This window comes from Amphiprion ocellaris, chromosome 1 (genome assembly GCF_022539595.1).
Source record: "Amphiprion ocellaris isolate individual 3 ecotype Okinawa chromosome 1, ASM2253959v1, whole genome shotgun sequence".
Classification (NCBI taxonomy): Eukaryota; Metazoa; Chordata; class Actinopteri; family Pomacentridae; genus Amphiprion; species Amphiprion ocellaris.
The window spans coordinates 1,592,097-1,614,039 of NC_072766.1; the positions used below are offsets into that span (position 1 = coordinate 1,592,097).

General features: G+C 38.1%; 1 protein-coding gene across 3 annotated transcripts in view; it reads right to left on the reverse strand.

Moving 5' to 3' along the window:
* Positions 1–1,209: 1,209 nt before the first annotated feature.
* Positions 1,210–21,943, reverse strand: part of cpeb1b (cytoplasmic polyadenylation element binding protein 1b) — a 28,841-nt gene continuing 8,107 nt past the window's right edge. For 2 of the 3 annotated variants that reach the window (XM_023263981.2, XM_035945316.2), the window contains 8 exons: positions 15,664–15,919; positions 13,249–13,362; positions 11,677–11,781; positions 9,275–9,411; positions 7,292–7,490; positions 5,750–5,844; positions 5,275–5,355; positions 1,210–2,646 (listed from right to left, as the gene is read on the reverse strand). In XM_023263981.2, the coding sequence (XP_023119749.1) occupies positions 2,536–2,646; positions 5,275–5,355; positions 5,750–5,844; positions 7,292–7,490; positions 9,275–9,411; positions 11,677–11,781; positions 13,249–13,362; positions 15,664–15,919 (1,098 nt within the window). In that variant the 3' untranslated portion in view covers positions 1,210–2,535. The remainder of the gene's footprint in view (positions 2,647–5,274; positions 5,356–5,749; positions 5,845–7,291; positions 7,491–9,274; positions 9,412–11,676; positions 11,782–13,248; positions 13,363–15,663; positions 15,920–21,943) is intronic. The other variant, XM_035945315.2, reaches the window with a different exon arrangement.

The following is a 21,943-nucleotide window of genomic DNA, read 5'->3' on the forward strand; positions in this document are numbered from 1 at the left end:
TACTTTCTTTACCAACGATCCACCCACAGCCATTAGCCCACGCTAGCATCATAACAAACACTGGTCAAAACAAATTGTCAACCTGACATCAGCTGTTTCATGATTACAGTAAACATGGTTAAAGCACAACAGATAGAACAGCAAAGACAACGCAGGAACTTTCACACCGGGCTGAAATTAAAACTAGTGCACATGAATTAGTTAAAAAAAAAAAAAAAAGCATACTTGCCATGCGGTTTCTACCCTGCAGTCCATCTGGATCTCATTAGCGAAGGTCAACTGTTTCAATGGGAGGCGCTCATATGCACAGGAAACCAGCTGCTAAAACAAAACAGAATCTTGGAGTACAAAAATAATTTGGAATAGTGCTTTATTCCACTTTCTCACCATAGCCCTGTAGCATCTGACCACAGATCTTTCCTCCAGAAGGTCTTTTCTTTGTCCATGTGAACAGCAGCAACCTTCAGTCCAGCTTTAAGGTTCAACTTGAGGAAAAGATTTCTTCTTACAGCCTCTCAGCCCATGACGACATAAAACATAACGACATCTGCACAGCTTCTAGTTCATTCAGACCTGCTTTTTGGAGATTCTGGGTCGGCTTGACCACCCTGACCAACCGTCTCTCAGCAGCAGGTGGTAGTTGTGTTTTCTTCCTGATGGTGGCAGTAACACAACCGGACCATGAACTTTATACTTAGTTTGTTGGGATGTCACTGCTTTGTAAAGGCTCCAAGTGACTCGATCACATCAATGATCTGCGCTTTCAGATTTCTACTCAACTCCACAGACTTTACCACTAGAGTTTGTGTCCGAGTCTGACGAGTACCAAATGGGTTTTATTTAAAATTTCTCAGGAGTCACCAGCTGTAGTCGATCACAATCACTCAAGTAGTTAAGACTCCATCCCACTGAGAAAAATGTACACAACTTTCTACATCACTAAAACTGAAAATCCAAGTTGCTGACTGTAAATTTTTGATACATAAAAGAACCACAATGCATGACAGTTTAATTAGGACACATTTCAGTGATGCCGGCATGGAAAACTCAGTTATAAGTCATTCGATACTCAAGACTGCAGTAATATCCATGGTCCCGGTTGTAGGTAAACTCTTGGTCACGACTATATCACCATCTTCCAGACATACAACTCCTGAGCTACAAGCAAGAAAGAACAGCTCCATTAAAGAAGAGTCCAGAGGCTGCTGGTAATGCTTAAACACCTTTATTGTGCCCAATCTGAACATACTCCACAACTGTAAGTAGCAGCAAACTTGGCAGACCACAATGAGGTAGACTTTCAAAACTCTAAAAAGCAGCTGGGCTAAGGGACAACAAGCTCAGCATGACAACCTAATGGATAAAGAAAAGACACTTTGTCTTTGGCACACAGCTTACTATGCATTTATATCCAACCGGAACAGGAAGGCAAAATGGGATAAGAAAGCATCAGGGTGTTTACTGGGGTCTACTCAAGCTCTGGATAATTAATCATCATCATCAGCTCAGTGGAAGTTCTTACATTCAACAGGAAACAAGCAGCTGTTCTAACGTCCCCCTGCTGACGTACAAAAGTGATTAAAAACCACTGCCACCTCTCCACACGTGCAAATTAAAAAGTGCAAAAATCAAAACTATGTACAGTTAAATGATTCATTCAATCTAGTTTCAACGGGATCATCGGCTGCTTGAAAGAACACGACAGATCGCCGCTGAGTTCTACGGTTACACACATTTAATGTAACTGGACCAACAGAGCAAGGTAAGGTAGTACATCCAACATTTGTGCCCGTTCAGTTGAAATTTGGGAGGGCAAATTAAAAAAAGAAAAGTTAACAGCCACAGAAAAATGTATGAGGGGAAAAAAAAGCAGGAAAATAAAAGGGGGGTTTTCCCATAAACAGCCGCCTGGTAGAATTCTGTTCAAAATTTTCATGTCATGACTTAAAACCGTTTGTGTACAAATTAGTAAAAAACTGCGTAAAAATGTCTGAAATGCGACCGGTTAAATGAAGCCCAACATTCAACTCTCAAAAGTAAGAAACGCCAGCTGGCTTGCACAGGAAAAAACAGACGCCAACTGGGGGAGGGAGGAGGGAGAAATAAAAAGTTAAAGGCACTGTATGGCATCTGCCAGTGATGGCAATGAGACCTGCGTGATCGCTCTTCACTATGCAAAACATGGAAACAAAAACAAAGAAAAGCAGGAAAAACAAAAAAAGAAATGGCATTTTTATCCACTTCTTAACCTTAGGCTGACTCCCATCTTTCCATCTGGCCACAAGTCTGGGAAAATGCATAAGTGTGAAGGGCCCCTTGTCTCTTCCAACAAGGTCACTGTGCATAGTGCCACTGTGAACAGCAAAAATGGAGCAAGTGCAAAAGTGAACATTTTCTACAGTGATATCCCCAGTGCCTGGTGGAGCGCCGCGGAGCCTCGAGGGCCCGGCGCTCGTGTTCTCCTTGGCGGGCAGCGTCGCCCCGAAGAGAGGCTTCTTCTCGTCTGGCCCTTCAGAGCGGCCGGATCCGTCCGGTCTAGCTGGAGTCCCGGTTCTTCTGGTTGCGCATCAGGGGCCGGTGGTTGCTCAGGATGTCCATGGAGTGCCGCCAGTGCCAGCAGGAGCGGCAGTAGTACTTGAAGCAGGCCTGGAGGGGTTCATGTTGGCTCAGTTATTCCAAAGAAACCAGGCACAAAAGCTCAAAATGACCATTTAAAAACAGCAATTATAGTTCTGACAATATGTGTTTTACCGACTAATGTTTCCATCAGTTATGATCCTTACCAAGCTCTTTGCTGAATACAGAAACGCGTCCATGTTGCTACACTCTCCGGGTAAATTACCGGTTTGTTAACGACACTAAACACTAGTGATGTCCCAAACCCCATGGAGGAAATCTTTTCCGATTTTGTAATAATTGGCAAGAACTGAAGCACAATCTTTCGTTTACGTCAGCTGTCACACGTGTTGCAATTTAAAATAATTTACTTTACGGTGCAGAACCATCAATAAAAAAAATGGATGACTATAAATTCAGCATGCTTTTTATTTATCACGCATTCAACATCGAATTTCACCACGTGCCTCAGATTGATCTTTTTCAAAACCGATTACTTATATAATGGATGCATTTTAGCATCCATCAGATCAGGAAGATCTCCTACAGATCTCTGAATATCAGCAGTGAAAGTAACTGAGCACATCTGAGTAAGTGTACTTGTGTTTTAGTATTGTAATTCAGAATTTCCATTTCAAATTTTCCACTGCATTTCAGAGGGAAATATATTTTCTACTCTGCTGCATTTGACAGTTTTCGTTCCTTCTACAATTTGACACCAAGGATAATAAACCAAGCTTTTCATTTCAGACCAGTGGTTTTAACTTTTTATGGCCTCTTAGCTGCTTGGAGATGGGAAAGATTATTTGATGTAAACTTGAATCCATGCATGTATGCTGCCAGGAGGTCATGAAGCCTCACAGTAGACTTTATCGTGGTGCCCACCCTCACTAGCTAAACCTCCACAGTGCCCTCTGCTGGCTAATACCCTCACCGGATACTGAAGTGATGCTTCGTCGTGTTGCTACAGCATTAAACGCCAAGAAGCCTCACCTACAGCTAATATACAGGATTTGAAATGTCTTTAAGTAAAATGGTTTTGTCAGGCACTAAACACCAAATGATTTAAACGAGTTAAAAAAAAAAAAAAAAAACACAAAATAATTTGACATCCCTACAAAAGACTAAAAATAGATCTGAACCTCTATTTGGTGATAAAACTGAGCGTAGCCTGGCATTAAACTGTAAAACTCAAGAAGATTCTGTCAGGCCACATGAAGTACATCAAAACTGAAGCCTGAAACTTGTAAACAGAAGTTAAACAGTTGAGGTAATTCTGTAATTTATTTCTGCTAATCTGGATAAAGGCTGTTGTTTCCCTTTCCTGAGACATGTTTTAGCTCCATTGCTGTTCCGAGATCTCAATAATTGCCTTCGTATAGTGAGTGCAGTGTCAGTATTACTCAATTACTGAGGACAAAACTATGAAAGCTCAGAATTATTATAACTAGTCCTTTAACCACAATGATCAGGATGTTTGATGCAACATCAATATTACAGTGAAGATTACATCTTAAATGTACCCCACTATAACACTACTAAACACTTAAGACTCAAGTAAAGCAAAATAGAATCTGAAATTATCCAATATATTTGTGTCTTATAAAAATACCTTACATTACTACGGAGGACTGAATGATTTGGGGAAAGTGACTGATTAGAACTAATTATGACTGATTAGGATTCAAGTCAAGCTTCAGTTTAATATTCACTGTAAAAGATTTAAAACGTGGTGAAGCTTCAGCACCAGAGACCATAAAGAGTGACCACCACGAGGACAACATGAATATCACCGATCAGACGTGTGGCTCAACATGCTAAACAGCTGATTTCACCATTTCAAATAATCAAAATTATTTAACCCTCCTGTTGTCTTCATTTACAGGCACCAAAAAATATTGTTTCCTTGTCTGAAAAAAATCCAAAAATTTCAGCAAAAGAATTTCCCAAATTTTGAAAAATTTGCAAAACCTTCAGGAAGAAAATTCCAATAATTCCTTAAAAATTCCTTTATTTTAAAAAAATCCCCCAAATTTGGCAAGAAAATTCTTGTAAATATTTTTTTTTAAAAATGAGAAAATCCTAAAAATATCTAAAGCGATTACATATATATCAGTAAAACTCATTTTCTTTAACATTCACATAATCAACCAAAATCCAGTGAAATTTGCTGGATTTTGGTTGATTTTTTTGTGAATCTTAAGAAATGTTTTTAACATTTCTTTTTTTCCCCACCAAAAAATGTTCAAAGATTTCCCAAAAATGTTGAAAATGTGGACATCAGAAGTTTCACTGTGAAAATGTTTTTTTTTTCCCCCCACATTTTCAAACTTTAAAATGGGTCAATTTTGACCCACAGGACGACACGAGGGTTAATCATTAAGCTCTTCTGTCAGGTCCTTTAGACAAAATCATCTCAAACCTTCACCTCATCAGGATGACAAAGAAAATACACAAGTAGGAAGTTCTTGGAAATATCAATTGATTTTCCCACATTTGTGATAGAAAAATATTTGACCTTTAGTCGGCGTAAGTTAAAGTTAAACACATTTAAATCCATTTTCATGTTGTCTGGACTGACACTAACAGCTGGACAATAAACTGAACCCAACTGCTGCTAACGAGCTAAAGACTAGCTAAAGAAAGACTTCCACTGGCCTGGTCTCTGCAGAAGAAAGGTCCAGGTTGGCGAAGGCAAACTTGACACATGGAGTCCTCCAGGTACGGGTCAATCTGAACCTGAGTGAAAAGAAACAGCAGTCAGTTTACACAAGCATCACTTTTAAAAAGACAACATATTTGTTGTGTACATGGAACCTTTTTAGGCTAATTTATGATTTTCACTCATGCTTTATTCAATCCAAGTTCAATACCACTTATTTAACCATTACATGACTTTAAAGTGCCTTTTTAAACTTTCCTTTAGGGGAAAAAAATCGTGAAAATCTGGAACTGTGTATGTGAATATGTTTTGATCAATCTTTTACGAATTTATCCAAGCTCCATCTTTAGGCACTAAAGTTTCGTTGTGTATTTTAATAAAGGAATCATAAATAGTCACTGTAGAGCTTTTTGCCAAAATAAAAAACACCAATAATGGGCACAAAACACCAACTCTGCTGCATTTTCCTACCTTCTTTGTAAACTTGGGTGTTTTTATCTCCACAAACGCTGCACAAACAGCCTTCAGGTAACTGCGCTGATTGTTGAAAGTGACACGTCCAGAGCCTGGAAGAAAAGTCAGACTGTCAAAGTTACAAAAAGCTGGTCGGAAAAATTAATTCTGAACACAAAAGATGTAAATATAAAGAGAACGTTAACCCTTTTCCAAACCTAAAACAGACTAAACGTGCGTGTCCACTAGATGCGATTTTCCCGCACATCGGCGTGCCGCATCTGAAAATCGTACGCATGCTGGGCGGTCACTAGCGGACCACTACATGGTCACGTGACCGAGCTTTCAGCTTGACAGTCCAGCAGATGAGTTGGATACACAAAGTGGCTCGGCTGCAAATTTTCTCTTATTTCAAAAACACTTCAGGGAAAGTACTTCTGAAAGTATTTTAGGTGAGAAATAATCTGTGCAGCAGCTGAATCTGTCCTCGGATTAGTTCACTGATGGTGTAGACGTTTGAGGAAAGTTTCTCGATGCGTGGGATCTCTGCACGCCGCAGTGAATTTGCTCACTCCAGGTAAACACACTGGATCGCAGCTCGAAACTCACTGCATGTTGCACGCCGGTCCAGCTGTGGTGCTTTTCCAGTTGCAATCCGGTGTGTTTACCTGGAGCTTATTTGCATAGAGTAAACTTGACTTCTACTTTATGCAAATTCGATGCAGAGTGCAGAGATCCAAAGCATCGTTCCATAATGTCCGGATTCATTTGCAGTAACTAAAATGTGCTCACACGACAACTGAAAAGTAAATGGCAAGACAGAGGAAACAGGGCAAGAAGTTAAAAAGCATGCATGTTGTTCTCAAGCTTCTCAAAGCAAGCAAAATTATTCAGGCTTTGCTGTACTTTTCCTGACATTTTTTTTTTCCCACACTACGCATCCTAGAAATATACAATTACCTCTTCAACCTGTAGGAAATGTGGAGTGCACATCCCATAATGGATAACATTCATGAAATGTCTTGATCCCTCTCATTTAACACCTCACGGTCACTGCTTAGAGTAAGACTTAACTCCGTAAAAATAATGAAAAGACATCAATCTGTATACAATTTATGTGCACATTGGTGAGGAATGAAGGCTACTGTGTTAAACCAGACAATGTTATGGTCAGTCCTCAAACATCTAAATTAGCCGTCTGTGACCTTAAAGGAGGACAGATTCAGCTGCTGCACATTATTTCTCGCTTCAAATGCTTTCAGAAATACTTTTCGCTGATGTGTTTTTGAAATCAAAGAAAGTTTGTAGCCGAGCCGCTTTGTTTATCCAACGTGTCTGCCGGATCATCACGGTAAACGCGCAGCCATGTTACCACCTAGTGACCACCCACCATGCTTGCGATTTTCTGATGCGGCGCGTTTACATGCGGGAAAATCAAATCTAGTGGACATGCAGCCTAAAGGTTTACTAAAGATGCCTCGACTGTCGCCAACACGTCAACGAAGCTGAATTTAGCCTTTGTGTTTCTAACTTACTCAAAGATTAAAAACCAGTGCTCACCTATGGGGTACTTGTGCTTGTCCGTGTCGATGCCGGCATACATGACGCCTCCGAACAGGTCATTCATGATGCTGGCCAGCGCCTCGGCATTCAGCATCCCATGCAGCGCTCCAACAAACACCGTCTTACTGGGATCCAGACGCTGAGCAGGACAGCGCACATAGTTACTGTCAGAGATCACCCATGGGATCACCTGCACCTGGAGGATGGACAGTCAGAAGAAATCACTACTGAACCTCAATTCCTTTCAAACAAAGACCTTCACCAAGATGGAGAGCACTGATTCAGTGATTTAGAGTTTTAGTGATGCTCAATGTTTCCTACGACGCCTTCAAATGATTTATAGTCCAAACAACTGGAGAAAAACTAAATTAAATGCTGCACAACTGGTAACAGCTTTTAGATTGGTCTACGGGGTGGGCCATGAGTTTCCATACACAGGAAAATGTATATTTTTGTCTTTCAGATACCCTAGAAGATGCGTTTCACGCTATCTTTGGGGGCACTTGAAGGCAATGGTGTATCAGGTGAAGATACGAGACATAAATCATCTCCAGGAACGCATCGCCAACGCCGTTACAAGCAGAACTTCAACTGTGCTAATGCAAGTTCATCAACGGCGTGAAACACGCATGAATGCGTTTTTGAAACAATGGTAATCATATAGAGCACATTATATAAATAAACCATCCTATGTATGGAAACTTATGGCCCACCCTGTAGTTTGACATTCTCTAGTTGGAAAAAACAAAAAAAAACAAAAAAAAAACATTTGCTCTGTTCAAACAAAGCGGTTATCAGACATATTTTAAATCATACCAACGGCTGGCCTCATTTACATTTCATCAATTCTCATTCTAATCATCACATCTAGGATGGCTTAGAAGGGCTCCAAAAACAACTAAAAACAATAAAAACATGTCCAAAATGACTCAAATTTCATCTCACAAAATAAGTGTTTTCTCTAAATGTCAAAATTTGTCAAAAATGACTCAAACTATGTGCAAAATGACTAGAAATGACTCAAAATTGGTCCAGAATTTGCTCAAAAAATCCTCCTTAACTGTTCAAATCCTGCCCAAGATGAGTTAATGGTCTCGGATGGCTGAGAAGGGTTAAAAAAAAAATTACTAAAAATGGGTCCAAAATGACTTTAAAATGTCTGCAAACTGTTAACATTTTCTTTAAAATGTAGGAATTATTCAGTTATAGTTTTGTAAACATTCATGAGCCAGTCTATAAGCTGCATCACTGCCAAAATCTAATCACTCGGTCCTTGTGTCATTTCTGACCTTCGCTGAGAATTTTATGCAAATCTGTTGGGTCTGTTTTTGAATAATGTTGCCAACAGGCAGACTGACAGACAAATCAACGCTGATCGTCAAATAACGGTCACATTCCTTGGATTAATAAATAGTAAATAGCTCTACTGTCCAGAAGTTCAGGGAAACGTGTGATTTACACACAGCAGAGAAATATTCAGATCAAATTACTGTTTGAGAAAGTTATTACTATTATGTACTGTTCTGTCCTGCAGCAGAATTTCATATACGGCAGCACCCCCTACTGATTTTTTCATAGAACATTATGATAAAGCAGGGGATTTTTCAAAACACTTCATGTTGGTCGGGCCCTGAGAGGATCCAGATTCTGCTGCTGCTTCATCTCCTGTTTATTTCATTGTTGTGGCCTTGGACAGGACTTGTCTGTTTTCCGATGGAAATAAAGTGACCTTCAGTAACAAAAGTTACGCCTTGGGTTTGAGGAATCACACGTTGGCTAACCGTCTACCTATGAACCCAGAAAACTCATAGGGAGGACAGCATAGGTACAAACAACAGCCTGCATCCATCATGACTCTGAAAAGCTCACTAATGCCTTTAGAGAGGCTGTTCTGGTGGGTAAAATGTTCGTGATAGATGCTGAATATTACAGCAGCTCTGTATCTCAGCGCATGAGTCCACCTCGTCTGGTTCCACTCACATCTTTGCATCGCATCCTGCGGCTGGACATCTTGAAGTAGTATTCTCTGTTGTCGTCGGGGTGAAACGGGTCCAGGGTGCAGGCATGAAGCAGCGCTCGAACAGACTTCTCATTCTCGAACACCAGGTACACATAACCTACAGAAACGCAGGAAAATACTTTGATTATTTCATGTCTAGTGATTGGCTTGACAAAGTTCTTCATTAAAACTTTGAACCCGTCGGTACAAACTAAACGGCTAAAACGTCACACTGATCTCAACAGGTCAGTATTATACGGAATATTACTTCTCAGCAGTTTGTGAATTATCGGTTTCTGTATCACATGCAGCATTTCATTTAATCTACAAAATGTGAATTACAACACTTGATATTCTCAGGTCGAACATTTCATTATGTCCAACATTTCACTTTAACCCTCCTGTTGTCTTCATTTACAGGCACCAAAAAATATTGTTTCCTTGTCTGAAAAAAATCCCAAAATTCAACAAAAAAATTTCAAATTTCTGAAAATTTGCAAAACCTTCTGGAAGAAAATTCCAATAACTCCTTAAAAGTTTCCCTGAAAAGTTTTATTTTAAAAAAAAAAAAAAAAAATCCCCCAAATTTGGCAAGAAAATTCTTGTAAATATTTTCAAAAAATGACTAAAAATCTTCCCCCCCCCCAAAAAAATCCTAAAAATATCTAAAGTGATTCCATATATATCAGTGAAATTTGTAATATTTTCTTAAGAATATTCACAAAAAAATCTACCAAAATCCAGTGAAATTTGCTGGATTTTGTTTTTTTTTTGTGACTGTTCTTAAGCATTTTGACATTTTTTTCCCCCAAAAAATTGTTCAAAGATTTCCCAAAAATGTTGAAAATGTGGACATCTGAAGTTTCACTGTGAAAATATATTTTTTTTTCCACATTTTCAAACTTTAAAACTGATCAATTTTGACCCGCAGGACGACACAAGGGTCAAGTTCAACATTATATTTATTTCACTTTCTTGTACAACATTGTCAATGTGCAATATTTCAATGTAATTTTCCAGAAGCAATATTCATTTCATTATGTGTGATATTACTGTTATCTCTGTATATTACCAACATTACTTTAGGTAATGGTTTTAGTATGAACCTGCAGGAGGTATTTTAAAGACTACAGCTTGTAAATCATTTGTAAAGAACTTTGAATTGGTCAAACTTTTACAAATTGAAACTAAGTGCAGTGATTCAGAACTAGTCAAGAAAACTAGTCAAAGCGTGCAGAGAAGTCTAGCTAAAAGTAGTTGGTAACTGGTTCTAATATTTAGTGTCAAACTACACAGAAACCATTCAAATAATTAGCTAAAAATAATGTTTATAATAATAATGTTTTAAATGGATAGAAATCGCTTAAAGTAGTGAAAAAAGCTTAAATAAATAGCTAAAAGTACAAGATAAACAGCTGGAAAGAAGCTTCAAATAAGGGAACTTCTGGAAAACCAAAGATGATTTGAAAAACTGACCTAAATAGTGATCGTTCAACACAATAAAATATTGTAAAAAAAAAAAAAATAAATAAAAAAATCTATTTTTGCACACTCACTTAAACCTTGTGTCGTCCTGCGGGTCAAAATGACCCGTTTTAAAGTTTGAAAACGTGGAAAAAAATATATTTTCAGAGTGAAACTTCTGATGTCCACATTTGCGGGAAATTTTTGAACATTTTTTGGTGGGGAAAAAAAAAAAGTGTTAAAAATGTTTACAATCATTCACAAAAAAAATCTACCAAAATCCAGCAAATTTCACTGGATTTTCGTTGATTTTTATTTGAATGTTCTTAAAGAAAATATTCGAAGTTTTACTGATTTATATGGAATCACTTTAGATATTTTTAGGATTTTTTGGAAGATTTTTACTAATTTTTAAAAAGTATTTACAAGAATTTTCTTACCAAATTTGGGGAATTTTTTTAAAAAATAAAACTTTTAAGGGAAACTTTTAAGGAATTATTGAAATTTTCTTCCTGAAGGTTTTGCAAATTTTCAGAGATTTGGGGAATTTTTTGCAGAATTTTGGGATTTTTTTCAGACAAGGAAACAATATTTTTTGGTGCCTGTAAATGAGGACAACAGGAGGGTTAAACACAAAACTTGACAGGTTAATCTGCAGCAGTGTTGATGTGCATCACTAAACCAATCAGAATGAAATCTAGAAATCAAACCTGTTGAATAAAACAGACAGACTGGTTTTAGTGCAGAATTAACGAGGTATTTCTCTTCTATCCACTCCCAGATTCTCGCACCTTGTTGTATCTCCCGTTATTCCCAGAATCACCGTCATAACGACCACCAGGTAAACTCACCACCACCACCACCACAGTGCTGCCCTAAAACCAGGAATAATAAGAGTCTCCTACCAGCTTCTCATTACCTTTAGCCACATTACCTTTAGGAGGGCAGCGAGGGTGTTTCCCATCCTTACCCGGCCACTCCACCGTCAGAGGACCATAGCCGCTGAACGTGTTGATCAGGCCAGCTGGAATTAAAAAATATATATATTTAATTAAAGAATTAGGATGAGGTGAGATGTGTGTGTTTAGTGACCAGTTTCTAGTTTTTAACAGAGATGGCTCAGACCTGCAAACTTTGACCAGATATAAAACCATCATTGATGTTTTAATATCAAAATGAAGCCTTTGAAAAAGTTCTGAGATCAGAATGAGAGAATAATTTATTATTTTCTAAAGTGTTACTGAATTCCGATTATTTTTAACATGATCTTTAACAGTTTCACTAATTTAATTTGACAAGACTCTGAACCACAAAAGCCACTGGAAGGTTTAAAAGGCAGAAAGAACAGATGGAAAAGAAGAAAGAAAAAAGAACAGACAGGAAAGAAAGAGACAGAAAGGAAGAATGAAAGAAAGAACAAAAGACAGAAGAAACAGACAGAAAACAAAAGGAAGAAAAAGAAAGAAAGAAAAACAGAAATACAGTAAAAGAAAATATTGAAAGGAACAAATGGAAAGGAAGAATGAAAGAAGGAATGAAAGAAACAGGAATAGATGGAAAAGAAGAATGACTGAGCATCCTTGGCTGAATACTACGCTCTCTGCTGCTGGTATGGACTCACCTGCAGCTGGATCTCAACGTCTTTCTAAGACCCGCCCCCACTCTACTTCCCATTGGCTAGTGACATTAGTTTGGTTGAGAGCAAAAGCTGTGTTCCCCTCATTCCATTGGTAGATGAACTCGACTGGCAATGTAGTCCTGTCTTTTTTTGAGCTGCATGCCGGAATTCCATCATGGTGCCTGAATATTTCCAGAAAACTTACAGTGAAGCTACGTGTTCACTAGATGCATTTTTCCCACATGTAAACGCACCACATCTGAAAATCCCATGCATGGTGGTTGGTTACTAGCAGGTCACTAGGTGGTCACATGACAGCGCTGGAGCTTCAGTGGGTCACTACGTGGTCACATGACCGAGCTTTCAGCCCGACAGTCCAACAGATGCGTCAGATAAACACAGCAGATCGGCTGCAAACTTTCTCTTTTATCTCATAAACACTTCAGGGAAAAGTATTTCTGAAGACATTTGAGGCAGAAATAATCTGTGCAGCAGCTGAATCTGTCCTGGTTTTTGTTCATTGACGACTTGTTTAGACGACCGTTTAGACCGTGGACTGGTTGGACACTCCTGCTGTAAACAGTAGAAAAGCTGCACTGGTTAAAATAGAAGCATCCCGTCAAATTTAAGGACCTGGTTTGTACCTAATGAAGTCTGGGTCCGACCTCGGACCACGGTCTGTCACTTCGTGACCTGGAGTCTAGCATGGAGTTGATTAAATGAAGCCTCGCTTCAGAGAATTTTGTCTCGAGGAATTTTAGTAATCGAATAACTCAAATAACTCGAGGAATCGTTTCAGCCCTGTTTCTGTTAGACTGATTTCACTGTAACTGTAGGATCTAATACATCGATTAAATAGCTCCAGCGGTTTACCTTCTGTGATGTCCCAAGGAACGCCTCCTAGAAAGACCTTGCAGGAGTACAGAGGATCCTTGTTGCTTCTGGGAGGCAGCTGACCGCTCCAGGTGAAGGTGGCCTCATTCACAGCTGATCAGAGCAGAAGGAGGTTAGCTAAGATTGAGTTTGTAGCAGTGTCACCAACTCCTCAGTAAGGAAAGTAGCTACTGGCTGTCCTAAAAGCCACTAGAAGTCACTAAATGACATCATCCCCTAATTAGAGTAATAGGTCATTTGCATGTAATTGTCATGGACATTCTAGGAGACAGGAATAACATGGGGGAGAAAAACTGAGTAAAAAACCCACTAAATATGTTTTTGAACAAAAGGCTGTGTGAGTCAAATGCAGTGATTTTAGTGTGACAGTAAAACATTTTCATCCCACTCCGTCAGCCAGGACGGGATCTGCAGCAGTTTTGCCGTCTGGACGCGAAGTGGTGTGGGTCTCCTAATCAGACTGCAGCTGGGACTGCTGGGAGGTTAGACTGACCGCCTACGAGTGCTTTAGGATGGGGAGGAGCTTACAGCGCCACCTGCTGCTCATTGAGGACAGTAACTGCAGAACGATCCGAGCTTTCATGTCACAGTCTCCAAAACACCAGAAAAAGTCACTAGATCTGTCGCTTTCAACAAAAAAAAGTCGCCAGACACACAAAGGGATATTACAGAACTTCCAGTCCCTGCAAAGTAAGTTTGGTTTGGATCAGAAAGACTTCTTCAGGTTCCTCCAAATGCGTGACTTTTAAAAAGCATTGTAAAAGTTCACAACCGTCTTTGACAGAAGCAGTTTTTTTCAACATTGTAAAATCAGCTTACAATTCCTCATTAAAAAAGGGAATTTCTAAATTGTATAATGGGATGTTAAATGCACAAAACCAGAATACTTTATGTATCAAGAATAAATGGGAGCATGAAGCAGCAATTGAAATTTCAAATGAGAATTGGAAAGCTTTGTATCCTTCAGTGGACTTCTACCAACTCATTCATCTGGAGGGAACACTGCTGAAAAATGTTATAAGATTTTTTAGGACCCCATGCCAGGGTAAATACAGAAATATGAATGCAGAATGTTGGAGAAAATGCGGATCTTTAGAAGCAAATCATTTTCATATATTTTGGGAATGTCCCAGATTGCATCAATACTGGTCTGGAATTCATAAAGCTCTGAACGATATCTTTAAAGCTCAAATCCCTAACGACTTTACCAATCTATATATGGGTCTGGTTTCAGCTTTGGACAGAAAAAGGGATATAAAATTGTTGCAAGCACTCTTAGCAGCCAGTAAGAAGTCAATTACAAGAAAATGGCTAAATTCAACCCTACCAACTCTTGAGGATTGGTTGGGAACAGTTAAGGAAATACTTAAAATGGAAAAATTTACACTCTTTCAGGGTTTCTGCAGAAATCAGCCAGTCAAATTTAGTGCTTTTTAATGCCATTTTAATGCTAGACTGTAAAAATTTCAATGTCACGACCGCAAACTCAACAAATTACACGGGTTTGTTTGGTTTTTTTTGTAAAAGATGATTTTTACATGAAAACTGTCTCTACATTTCACTATTTCTGAATCAGGAAATCACCTCTGACCACCAACGGGCTGCAGTCATTCTCTGAAATCCATGATTTCTAGCCATATCTCCTGGAATTTGTATTTCCCATTATCCAGCTCGCCTACTCCTGGTCCAGCCTGCCAGATACTTTACAAACAACCAGTTTTTGGCAATTGTACCCGACCGGAAGGAAACAATTATCGTAATGCTTGAGCATGTTTACGCAGATGCACATATGTGACGAATCAGTCTATAATTATATATTATTGTCAAATATTTTCTTTAAAACTGCAGAAAGAATTTTTAATGCCACTGAGAATCAAATGTAATGATTTTTAATGGCATTTAAGGTCTTAACTTTCGCAAAAACAACTTAATGACTATTAATGCTTTTTAATGCCCTGCAGAAACCCTGTCTTTACAAATTCAAAAGTACAATTTTACATCATTTGGGACAAATGGATTCATTTTATATCCCCTATTCGGAATGACTTTTTATGACTGAAACTTTGACCTTTCGTGCACAATAATAACACTGTATTTTCTACTCATGTATATATTTCTTGTGAGAAAAAAGCGATTGCTGTAAGCTCCTAGTCTTGGTTTGTTTGTTTTTTGTTTTGTTTGTTTTTGTTATGGAAAAAGAGAGAGGACTATGATAAAGATGACCTAAAATCTCAAGTCACCAGGAGGATTTGGAACATCTGACCTAAAATCTCAAGTCACCAGGAGGATTTAGAACATCTGACCTAAAATCTCAATCACCAGGAGGATTTGGAACGTCGCCAGATCTCAGGAGAAAGTCGCTAAGTTGGCGACACTGGTTAGTAGTGGATTCACCTGCCGCCTGTCGGTGCAGACGAGCCTCCCTCTCGATGCTGAACGCGTCGTCCGGCTGGTCGAGCACGTCTGTGCCGGGCCACGGGGAGCCGGTACGCCAGCGGCGGGAGACTGTGGAGGAGGCGGGGCTGGCGCTGGGAGGCGGGGTCAGAGGGGAGCTAGAGTCCTGGGGATCCAGACGGGAACCCAGACGCAGCAGATCCTTCTGCATGTTGGAGGCCAGATAAGGCAGGGGAGGGGAAATCCGCAGAGTCGACTGTAGAGAAAGACAAGTCCAGACATCTGACGGTTAAAGGAGACCGACCTCATTAAGACTGTTTTTACACCGTGTGAAAAATAAAAGCTGACAATAGGGAAAGAAATCCAGCGACATCTTTGTAACAGACAAGGTCTCAACCATCTCACGCCTCAAGAGCAGATTTAACCCTCCTGTTGTCTTCATTTACAAGCACCAAAAAAATATTGTTTCCTTGTTTGAAAAAAATCCAAAAATTCAGCAAAAAAATCCCCCAAATTTCTGAAAATTTGCAAAACCTTCAGCAAGAAAATTCCAAAACTTTCTTAAAAGTTTCCCTTAAAAGTTTTTTTTAAAAAATCCCCCAAATTTGGCAAGAAAATTCTTGTAAATATTTTCAAAAAATCTGTAAAAATCTGCCAAAAAAAATCCTAAAAATATCTCAGTTGATTACATATATCAGTAAAACTTCCAATATTTTCTTTCCTGCCAAAAAATGTTCAAAAATTTTCCAAAAATGCTGAAAATGTGGACATCAGAAGTTTCACTGTGAAAACGTATTTTTTTTCCACATTTTCAAACGTTAAGACGAGTCAATTTTGACCTGCAGGAAGACACGAGGGTTAAAAGGAAAAAGCTCCAAAATAACCAAACAGAGCCAAACTGTATAAATAAATGAGTGGGTTTTCAGTTTTCTGATAGTCTGATCACTCATCTGTTACAGTTTGATTGCATTTAAACTTAAAATTATAATATTTCATGAAAAATTCCCCAAAATAACACATGTGCAGGAACCACATTTTGTGTAAAATAAATCTGCTATTGTTGACACCAACCATATAGCTAGTTCTACAGAGGAACATTAATGTCATATTTCTACCCGACACTCAGGAAGTTTAAAACCAGCCTAATGTCTGGCTTACGGACGCACACCAGCAGCTATTGTCTTTTATCGCATTTATCCCCAAAACCAAACTGTCTGTGGTAAACATTCTGTCAAAAATGAAAATTTCGGCGTTCTCTGGCACAACCTTGTAGCCATCACAAACTCAGCTGAAACCTACAGCAACATGACAAATTCAGGGAAAACATATTGATAAAGCTTTTCTGATAAACTAATCTTGGGCGTTTCAGCAGAGAGCAGTTGGGTCAATATATAATTGCGGGACTTTTTGTATCATAGTTGACATTTTTTTTGCTGTTTTCAGGCCTAAAATCAACATGGCCGCCTATAACCAAACACCACATGGCATTTTAGAGAAAGATTCTTCTGAATATTATATGTACAAATGATAGAATTTATATATAAAGACATTGTAGTAAATCTGTTTCCTGCTTCATATTAAATAAGTCAGAAAGCCTTGGAGTCTGGCCAGTCTTTTCTTCAGGAGGAAATGACATCATGTGGAGCAGGTCATGTGATCTGGAATTAACACACTTCCTGGAGAGGTGTTTTTGGAATGGAGAACTTAGTGGAAAGGGATTTAATTTGTTATTTTCCATATAAAATGTGATATATTGCACAAAGAAGAAATATCTGTCATGATTATCTCAACTTAATAAAAACAACACAATCCAAACTATTTCTGAATGAGCTCATTTTATTATTGTTTAGCTCATTAGAAGATGGTTGTTATTAAATTGGGACGGTTATTTAGTTGACGTTTCAGTGATATCCAGTCATTTTTTGTTAATAAGTGATTGTTTCCATAATAAATAATTATGGAATTTGTAAAGACATGATCATAATGAACATAAAAACATTAGTTTTTTTTAAACTTTTAATAAAATTGTATGCAGATATATCCCATGGACTTCAGAAGTCCCTCAGTCATAGATTGACCCAGCAGTTAAAAGAAAAAAAAAAAAAAAGAAACCTGAGCCCCAGTGAGTAAAAACGTCAGCAGCAACAAATGCCCAGAAACTGCCTGGAGTTCAGAGTGTTTACTGAACCGTGAGACAAATTCACATTTTCAGTTTAGAGCTTCACCTCCCAAACACACTGCAAAGCTCAACATAGAAAGGGTTCAAAATATGCACTTCTATTTCCAGGTGTCGGTAATTTACCTCCTGTAGATGTCACCAAAAAGTCCCACCAGAAGACTGAACGGCTTCACACCAAATAAAAAAGGGAACTGCTAGTATGATCTAATTCTAGTTCAGGGGCCGCATTCAGCCCAATTTGATCTCCAGTGGGCCGTACCAGTGAAATCAGAGCATATCAAACAACTACTCCAAAATTTTCCTTTGTTTTAGTGCAAAAAGTACGTTCTGAAAATGTTCATATTTAAGGAATTATCTTTTTACAAATCATCATGAACAACTTGAAATTTCTGAAGAAAAATAAATCAAATTTCAACATTCAGTCTCAGTTTATCATTTCCACATTACAACTTCCAGATCACAGAGTGTCTACAAAGGAACAAAACATTTAGGGTAGTCATCTGGGACTGAACAATATAGTCTTCTACTCTAAAAAAGACAAAATCAAGACAAAGTATTACAAAAATGAGACAAAACGACAGAAGTGAGAAACAAAATGACCAAAAAAAAAAATGAGACAAATGGAGACATGAAACAAAAAGGAGACAAAAAAGAGACAAAAGTTACACAGCAACAAAAAAATGGACAAATGAGACAAAAAAAGATGAGTGAAACAAAACAAAAACAATACACAAAATGATGAATAAAGCAAAACAAAATGAGAAAAATAAAACAAAAAAACACAAGCGTGACATAAAGGAAACGACTAAAACATGAGAAATGACAAGTCAGACAAAAAACAAAAACAGACAAAATATGACAAAAATAAGACGAAATGACAAAAGAACAATGAACAATCTAGTATTTTACTTTATGATCCAAACAACTTGTCATGGTCTGGAAATACTTTTAAATTTATAGTTTTACTAATTTACAATCTGCAGTTAATGTCTTCTCTGGAATTTTTACACTTTGAGGGCCGGATTGGACCCTCTGGAGGACCACTTTTGGCCCACGGGCCGCATGTTGGACACCCCTGATCTAATCTCCCTTTACCACATGCATAAACACAGCAGTGATAACAGGATTAATCAGGCAGATTAGATGCAGTTTTGAGATAAACGGCACTTTAAGATTAAAAGCTCATGAGGCAAAAGTCTAAAACTAGAGGATAACTGCAAAAAGTGTCTCCTACAAGTCAGACTTATACGCTGCACAGAGAGACTGAAGCTGGATTTGTTTTCTTGCATTGAATCGCTACGAATCTCAGACGTAGCAGAAGCTGTGAGCTCTGCTATCACACCACTGAAACACTGCAGCTGAAACAGAGCAGATGGTGCTGCAGCTAAAAAACGCTGAATAACTTTCGGTTCCTTCAACGCTGAAAAGAGACGATGCTTCAGAACCAATCGACTCCAAACAATGACTGCATTAGAGTCCATTTTTTACTACTTTACTGAGAAATCTGGCTTTCATAGTTTAACCAGAGACTCAGGAAGCTCTGCAGGTTTAAAACCTTCTCATGTCTGGCTGAAGTCAGCTGCAGTGATCGTCTTCTATTACGTTCACTGACTGTATTTATCTCACTGATGGGCTTTTAGGTTCAGGGTTGCTTTATTATTCTGTGGTTGCTTTTGTGTTCCTGCCCAGGGACAGATGTAGATTATCTGCTCTTTAATTCTGCTGCAATTACTGTTAATTATGCAAAAAACATAAAATAAGGAGGGCGCTGGGAGTTTTATATGATTACATAAAACATTAACGTTAGATCACTTTACACTCACATCACGTCTGATTACAAGCGTGAACACAATTTTTTACCGAACCATCATTTATGAGTCAGTGAAAGACTAAGATATCTGACAAGCATCGTCATCAGGTGTCTTTCTCTTAGAAAAATATTTGAACAAATTCATCTGAAAATGCAGTCAGCAGTTACATCATGTGATATAAGTTTAACCCTCGTGTCGTTCTGTGGGTCAAAATTGACCCGTTTTAAAGTTTGAAAATGTGGAAAAAAGATTTATTTTCAGAGTGAAACTTCTGATGTTCACATTTTTGGGAAATCTTTGAACATTTTTTGGGGAAAAAAAAGAAATGTTAAAAATGTTTCTTAAGGAACATTCACAAAAACAAAATTCAACCAAAATCCAGCAAATTTCGCTGGATTTTTGTTGATTTTTATGTGAATGTTAGTAAAGAAACTATTAGAAGTTTTACTGATATATATGGAATCACTTTATATATTTTTAGGAATTTTTGGAAGAGTTTTACTCACTTTTTGAAAATATTTACAAGAATTTTCTTGCCAAATTTGGGGGATTTTTTAAAAATAAAACTTTAGGGAAACTTTTAAGGAATTATTGGAATTTTCTTCCTGAAGGTTTTGCAAATTTTCAGAGATTTGGTGAATTTTTTTGCCGAATTTTTGGATTTTTTCAGACACGGAAACAATATTTTGTGGTGCCCGTAAATGAAAATAACAGGAGGGTTAATACTATCAGTAGTTTACTCACGTTACCTACACTGAGTTGGCACTGGGTCCAATTAACCGAAGCTACTGATATGCTACGTACCGTTAGCTGGACATCAATATTTAGAGAATGCCTGTTTAACTTGTAGAATCTATTATGAGTTATCTTCAGCTAATAACTTTTCTCCGGTAATTCGCTGCTCTATTTTCCAAGACGTCACTCCTCTGACTGACCTGCTGCCTGGATGCTGGATGTGACGTCACTTTAAGGCGACTAATTAACGTCATATTAACCCGACGTATCAAAGAGTAGATACTGAGCAGGATAGTTATCTGTAGTTTACCTTAGTACTCGTGAGAACCTGACACAGTGCAGAACTCTGCTGTGGAGGTGGAGACATGCGGCGGTGGAGGATTTACGACAATTAAAAAAAAGAAAGAAATTTGAAGGAGCGGCAGCTGGGAATGTAGAGGAAACACTGGCAGAAATCAGTCTGCAACACAACCAAATGAACCAATCAGGTGTTGTGGTTCTGCAGCAGCACAACAAGAAGTTAGATTTCTGTTATCAGATGAGCAGAGATATGCAAGCCAAGACACTGGAAACACAAATAAACTCAACATCAGTCCAAGAACAGCAGCAGAAGATGCTACCTTTCGCTACTAAACTCTGTTTTTAAAACTGAGCCCTGTTTAAAAGTTTAGTTTTGATTAACTGAGGACATTTTTTTCACACTTATAATAAGTGCAATGCAGACAGAATGCAGACCTACTTAAAAAAAGGGGGGGAGCAACAATGACAGTGTTAAATGTTAATTTAAGTTTAGCAATTTTGTGTTTCATTCGTTAAAATCTTGCTGCATTTTAAATGCAAAAAAAAAAAGAAAAACAGGATGATATCTGCAGAGTAAAATGGACATTGGACACTTTGCTCTTTAAATATTGGTGTTGGTCATTTAAAAAACATGAATAAATAAAAACTCTGGTATATTTTGTCTTTTGGGGTGATGAAATTAGTGTAAATGTACAAAACGTGTTGACAGATTTGAGTTTGCATTGGCAGCATGAAAGGCAAATTAAAATGCGGCAGATAAGTCTTCTGAAAATATATTTAACCGGGAAAACCAGCAAATAGACCCATTTCTAAATTAAAGATTGAAGCCCTATATTAGATAATTTATGGTATGTGCAGGTCAGCAAACTGGCCGAGTGGTTTTTGGATGGTAGAGTAAATCAGAATAAATAGGAATGCCACAAACTGTAGACCAGGGGTGTCCAACATGTGGCCCGCGGGCCAAAAGTGGTCCTCCAGAGGGTCCAATCCGGCCTTCAAAGTGTAAAAATTCCAGAGAAGACATTAACTGCAGATTGTAAATTAGTAAAACTATAAATTTAAAATCATTTCTAGACCATGAAAAGTTGTTTGGATCATAAAGTAAAATACTAGATTGTTCTTTTGTCATTTTGTGTCTTTTTTGTAATATTTTGACTTGTTTTTGTTGTTTCTGTCCGATTTGCCGTTCATCTCGTTTTTTGTCTCGGTTGTGTTGGTCTATTTTTTTGTTGTTTTGTTTCTCACTTGTCATTTT